The sequence below is a fragment of the Anopheles stephensi genome, chromosome 2 (genome assembly GCF_013141755.1).
Source record: "Anopheles stephensi strain Indian chromosome 2, UCI_ANSTEP_V1.0, whole genome shotgun sequence".
NCBI lineage: Eukaryota > Metazoa > Arthropoda > Insecta > Diptera > Culicidae > Anopheles > Anopheles stephensi.
Window position 1 is genome coordinate 77,509,565 of NC_050202.1, and position 6,694 is coordinate 77,516,258.

Below are 6,694 nucleotides of genomic sequence, written 5' to 3' on the forward strand. Positions count from 1 at the left end.
TCAATAAGAATTCCAAACGAAATAATCAATTCCATAATAATCACACTTCCAGCAGCCCCTATCGACGATGCTCCTTCATGTTTCAACGCGCGGCAAACATCAGCATTTTTGCCGCAATAATTCGATTGCTAACTTTTCCCCCCGCATACGTAAATGGAGTGAATAGGGTGGCACAATGGTGAGCATTCAGCCACGCACACCAACCAATGGACCGGGACCGAAAGGACGTGCAAAATCTCTGTCACTACAGGGATTGAAGAGGACGCAAAGGAAACGGGCAGCTGCAGATAGAACAACATTCCAGTTAAACATTCGATAATCCTTTTGCCCATTGACAATAGCTAATATCATTGGCGGACGCGTCAGCCATTGCCTGCTCGAAACGACCGTTTGCTCTTTCCATGTATCGAGCAATGTATTATGCTCCCGTACGATATTGCTGCTCGCAAATATTGTGTAAAGATGGCCACTTTCCGCAAACCTTCCCATCGGTAATCCAGCAGAAAAGATGGCAAAAAGAAGAAGAAAGAAAACCGATCCCCCGTTGGACTGGACACAACCACCCATTCGGTTACAGATTTGCAAGGAAAGACATCTATTCAACGATGGTCCAACAACCATGCGCCTCCATCCGCTAACCAGGAAGGAAAGAAGAAATGGTCCGATACCCAGAGGCTTGGGCTCTTCTCGCTCATCCGTATTGCATTCTCGTCCTGCATGACCGTGAGCAGAAGAACAGGGAAGCAAGTTGTGTACACCATACATGTTTACCGTGAATGCACGGATACCGTGGAACGGATAAATGTGACGCTCGACTGGTGCTAGAAAATCAAATCTTCAAATTGGCCACACAAAAAACGGGTTTCAGTAATAACACATCGATCCAACTTTTTCAATAACTAATGGATTATAACTTCCTGCCCACTGCTTTCATGGCTGCGAAAAACACACACACAAGCACACGGCTAGGCCAAGAAAATCACACCAAGCCACTTGTAGGGCCCATTCCAGGCTAACGCGAATGGCAGAAATGTTTGGGTTTTTTTTTTGTATTGCAAATTAAACGTAAAAAAGGTACATTGTATTCTTTTTATCCTAATAGATTTCCGGGTCCGGTAGCCGAGGCGATAACGGCGCCGGTCTTCACACAGCAGGACCGGGGTTCGAATCTCATCCAGACCGCCCCTCCCCGTACGCACGGTTGACTACTTTACTACGGGTAAAATCAAGTCACAGAAAGCCAGAAATGGTAGGCCGAGACCTCTTGAGGTTGTAGTGCCAAGGAAGAAAAAGAAGAAGAAGACTACCAGGTATATTAGTATCTGGGGAGTGATTGTGGCGATCGTGCCTAGTTTTTCTTTCACCCATTCCCAATACTTTTTTAATTTTATTAGGCGGTTTTTCACGCATTAGAAGCAAAGCTGGATCGTCCGGCACCAATCTCATGACATAACCGGGTTGTCCTGTAACACATATAGGGCCACAAATTCTACCAGGCAGCTTACTCTCGAACGTGGCCAACAGGATTTTGTCAGGTTTGGAAAGAGTCAATGTCTCAGACTCGTAGTGCTGCGACTGTAAATGTTTGAGTGGTGAATTTTTCTCACGCCGTAGTATGACCAGTTGTATGTTGTTATTGGCAAATGGTATAAAAAAGCTGCATGATAGCTAAGTGGTATTAATCAGTTTAATAAGTTAAATATGTCTTGCATGATGTATAAGAGCAGGTTAAGACAAGAAGAGATATGGATTCCGCCAACTATACTCCATCAGCATACTTTTCAAACAAAATAACATGAAAACAAAAATGTTATTCGTCAGGTTTACCAAAGGTTGCACCCTCAGCAAAACAATTGCCCCGAAAGCTAATCCATTTCCTATAGCTTCCTTTTTGGAGTTTGATAAAACCATCAATTGAACGCATCATATTACCCGACCCCGTCCTACGCTCGCTCGCCTCACATTTATGGGACGTCACATCCCCTTTAAATCGACAGCTGAGATTGTATGTAACCAAAACCAACGATCTGCAAGCACGCTGACGGCGAATAGCGGCACGATAAAAAGCTAACATTAACCATTACGAAGCGCATTCACAGCAACAAACCCAGCACCAGCCAAACAAGCGAGTGCGAAACAACTAAGCGGAAACGAACCTGGGTGGAGAAAGTCACCAACCAGTGATGCTGATGGTCGTCCATCCAGCCGTCGAAAGCATGGCGAACGAACGGAACGAAAGCACACGGTACAGCACATTGTACCGTGGTATGACCTAAATTTTACTGCCGTTTCATATTGTTTGAGGAACTAGTTAGCTTTATGGATCATGATAAAATGTTTGGTTTCGGGTACGTTTCGTCCCCGGGCCAGGATTACCCGTAGCGCCGATCATTGGAAGAATGCATCGGAAGGCACAATTACACGATGGCTCGCTATGGGCGGCCAGAATGGCGGAATGAAACCATCGGTCCGGTACCCGGTAATCGTTACCCATCATCGTTGATATCCCGAGGATTGCTCCACACACACACACCCTGAGACAAATATACCGATTGCATGTGTATCTTTTTCCCGCCCTGCTCCACCATTAGGACATATCACGTTTTCGTTAATGATAAGCTTCGTTGCGGGGGCCATTTTTTTTTTTTTTTTGTTTGTTTCCTTCTTTGGTGTACCAGAAAACTAGAATATAGCGGAAAATCGGTTCCATATTACATCGGCCGGTCCGACGGTGTACATGCGCTGGTACGCAAACAACGGCACACAATTTTAGCATCCATGCTGTGTTCCCGATAGGATCGGGACCGGTGCCTGAGAGTTGCAACCTTTTCCAGGCGCTTAATTTATCTCACCCTTGGCACACACTCACTTCCAGCCACAAAACTTGTCGCTCATTACCTACTGCTTTGTCGTCGGAAAATGGCACCACTAGTAGCTAGAAAATCCGCCAGTAATGGGTAGGATTTCTTTTAATACCGACTTTCCCCCCGGTCCACTTCATCCGTCCGGACAACGCCAACAGCCAGCATCGCCGGACACACGCCCGTCTTAATGAAGTTTGTTCAAATATTGACCATCTCCCTTGTTTTGCTCCATCTTCGTGGCTGTGTGAAGCTCAAGACTAATGTTACTTATGTGTTGGCCAAACCAAACAAACCACGATTGTCCACACACACACACTCGTTATGATGTCACCAAACGAAAGATTTGCGCTGCGTTCAATAGAACCTCTGCACCTTCCGCTCTGCACTTTTTGTCCGTGGGAGCAAATGAGGAGCGAGCCTCAGCTCTGCGACAGTACGTGCGACTCCCACCAAGAGGACGCGCGCCCACAAGCGATAAGAAACAGGCAGCACATCGGGCGGAAATAAGTAGTAGCCCTTTTGGGGGCTAAATTACCGGCATCCGGTGGGAGAGACAATAGGTCGTTAAATTGTCCAATTGAGTGACAATAATGATGAAGCTACTCAGGAAAACACAAACTTTTTCCCCGTTTTCAGCGTCATCTCTTAAAGCTTTGCTGTTAGCATCCAGCAATCTTTCGTTAGGTAATGATTAATTAAATCATATACGGAGCTCATACAAACCTGACCATTGGGACAAATAGTTTTTGTTGCTGCAATATACATTCGAAATGTATGCAACCATCTCAGACCCTCTCAGAGTGTAGCTAGGCCAAGTTTAGAATGTTCTGCCCGTCTTCGAGACGGTAGAGACGTCAGTATGCACATGACAGATACTTAGTATCCAGCTGCGGGTAAGCTCAAGTGAAGAAAGTCTGATCTGGTTTTTGCACTACCTGTAGCATTTCCATTTTCCATCTCAAAACAAAAAAGCAATAATCTTTTCGACAGAAACCTTCATCTAGCAATCATTGGCTGTACCATGTCTGATTGAAGAACAAACAAAGAATGGCAAAGTAGGCTATGACTTAAACGTCATGACGTCATGTTACATCACGACACGTCATGAAGTTGGCCCATTGCTCGTGAAACCGTGTAGTTCTGCACATCGCAAATCGCCTCCAATATCTCGGTCCTCTATTGCTGCGGTACAACTTACGCCATGGAAAAGGAGGAAACCATTTCTCCAATTCAGCAGCTCCCGTACGAGGCAAGTAAAATACCACAAAAAGAGGCGCTTTCTGAGTTCATCGAGAGCTTACTAGCGACAAAAGTAAAACAAGCAGGTGCGTTATTCTCGTTGTTTTAGGTGCTCTGTAAAATCTTTGACTTCCTCGACATAAACAGCGTGAAGCAGTGTTCTCGTACATGCCGGCGTTGGCAAGAAACCATTTTTTCCGACTATTACATCAAACGGTTCAAGATGTCCATAAGCCTTCCGCTATGCCGCAACGAGGAGATGCAAACTTTGAAGCAATCCAATCGTTTGTATTGTAATGTAAATCTTAGGCTATGTTCCAGCACAGCTCCTTGCGTCAACGGTGCCATTTTCAACGGGATCTATACAATCTTTTGCTATCCGAAGCTAGAGCAGTTGGTGACATTGAAAGTAGCTATTCCGACGGTTCAGCATAATGCTAAACGCATGCTAACGGATGCCATCAAACATATGAAGCACCTTCGAGAACTGCACATTGATTCTTCCACCGGCTCTTTAATAGAGAGCAATCAGATGGATAGGATTCAAATTCTTAGCCAGTCGATCCAGTCGCTAGTGGCGCAAGCGATACTGCCAACAATTGTGAAAGCTCCGAAGCTGACTTCATTGCGCGTAGTGATCTACACCCACCAAACTGTGCCCGTTCACAACGAAAAAATGTTCTACTCGTGCCGGTTGCCGAACCTGCAGGACCTAGAGCTTGAAAAAAAATCGAACGGGAGCTTTGCTAGCCGGCTCAACGTGAATCACGTCTTAACGTTCTTTAGCAATCTCAAGTCGCTGCAAACATTGAGGCTGAAAAATGAACGCACTTGTGGCTACTTGTTCAAAGCAATCTGCGAACACTGCATTAACCTGAAGGAGCTGTTCGTAGCGTCGTTACACATCGTCGAAACCTCGACATTGCGTAATCTTTCAAACCTTGCTAACCTTCGCCATCTTACATTCGAGCACATCGAATGCCTTGAACCCGTGCCATTTCGAGCCGTCCAGCTACCTAATCTAGAATCGCTAGCAATAGGCTCTTTCCCAATACTTCCGGAAACACTGTCAGCGTTCAGATGTGCAACGAAAATAACTATGCTGGGGAAAAATATGACGCCGGATTTGATCACGGCCATTGCTACCAATATGCCGAATCTGAAGCATATTGGACTCAAACATTTTTCTGCCGCTACATTACAGTTATTGCATCTATTCGTCGTTGCAGAAGTGCTCACTGTAGAATTTTCCATATCATTATTAGTCTACTCCCGAGGCACTGTAGCAAACATCAAAGAAATCCATAGTTTAATTACAGAAACACCAAAAGCTTCAGATATTGAACACTTACGTTCACAGTTTCCCAAACTGAAATTATTGAAGGTGGGAACAATGTTTGAAAAAAGCTTTCAAAACTGATTACATGTCGTTGAAAAACGTACAGATTATCTATTAGTATGCGGTAACATATGATCTTATGTGTCAAGTCCTCGGAAAATAATGTATTATTTAGGGGTGATGGAAATTCAATAAATAATATGCAATAATACAATAAAATGTATCACGACTACTACTTTCTAGTCAAATCATGAAGCTGTCCGCAGTGCCTGCATTTGTTACCTACTGCAAACATGATATTATCTCTTATATGTGCCAAATAATGTTCCGCTTGCCGAAATTTTCCCCATCCTGGAATGCGACAATATTGCCGGTTAAATGAAACCAAGAAATCAGTGCTTATACACGATCACTTTAATAGGAAAATAAAATGATGCCGCTACGGTTGAACAATCATCTGCAAATAATGGCGCAACAGTACAGATTCATCCCGAGCAACCTCTGCACCCACAGTGCACACATTCGACGACTCGTCCTTCCTCCAACTTCGATTTCGGCACACGGCAAATACAGTTCGTACCGAAGTTGGTGTCTCTCGTCTGTATGCAGCGCAAACAGCAAAGATTTTCATAGCCCGACTTTTTCCATTTCGCTATCAGATTGGAATCGGCAATTTTTTCCTTCAGGCAATAGTCGTACAGCTCCCTGCTGATTGCTTTCCGGCGGTAGAACAGATCGTAGATGTAGCGTGACTTTTGGTGATGTATTTTGAAAATCGGCCACAATGATTCCGTAATTCGCTTCCCTTCATGGGGCTCCGTTTCAGCTGCAAAAGCAACGATGAGATTTAGTTAGCAAATGGGTTGGTGTTAACCGATGGCGGGGTATCGAGCGTTGTTGCCTTCTGTCGTGGCCTGCTTGTGAATTGTTTTGCCGCACATCCTTACCTTCTCGCATCTTTTGCTCTAGCTCCTCGAGGGTAGGTTCAATCAGTTCCCATCCTTCGGGCGGCTGCTTTCTGCTCCTTCGCACCTTCGGCATCTTATTCCAGGGGGGGAAAGTACAACACAAACCTAGAACAAACAATTAGTGTAGCACAAGGACGTTTTTCCTGCACTCGCTTTGCATTTCTTTTCAACAAAACAGAATTGTTTTGACGCTTGTGGCAAGATATTTTAAGCAAAGGTGGGACACACGAGATACTTTGACAGTTGGGTGAGTTTGACAGCAGCGTAGCTGCGCATTATTTCTT

The 6,694-nt window shown here is 44.7% G+C and overlaps 2 protein-coding genes across 2 annotated transcripts; one reads left to right on the top strand and one right to left on the bottom strand.

Annotated features, from left to right (window-relative positions):
* The first annotated feature begins 1,269 nt into the window (after positions 1-1,269).
* On the top strand, positions 1,270-5,661 carry LOC118508451. Its single transcript, XM_036048253.1, has 2 exons — positions 1,270-4,113; positions 4,213-5,661. The coding sequence occupies exons 1-2, from the start codon at positions 4,066-4,068 to the stop codon at positions 5,521-5,523; spliced, it is 1,359 nt and encodes a 452-aa protein (XP_035904146.1). The 5' UTR covers positions 1,270-4,065; the 3' UTR covers positions 5,524-5,661.
* Positions 5,662-5,834: 173 nt separating this feature from the next.
* Positions 5,835-6,601, bottom strand: LOC118508456 (protein BUD31 homolog). Its single transcript, XM_036048258.1, has 2 exons — positions 6,390-6,601; positions 5,835-6,268 (listed from the first exon to the last, which is right to left on the bottom strand). The coding sequence occupies exons 1-2, from the start codon at positions 6,481-6,483 to the stop codon at positions 5,928-5,930; spliced, it is 435 nt and encodes a 144-aa protein (XP_035904151.1). The 5' UTR covers positions 6,484-6,601; the 3' UTR covers positions 5,835-5,927.
* Positions 6,602-6,694: the final 93 nt, after the last annotated feature.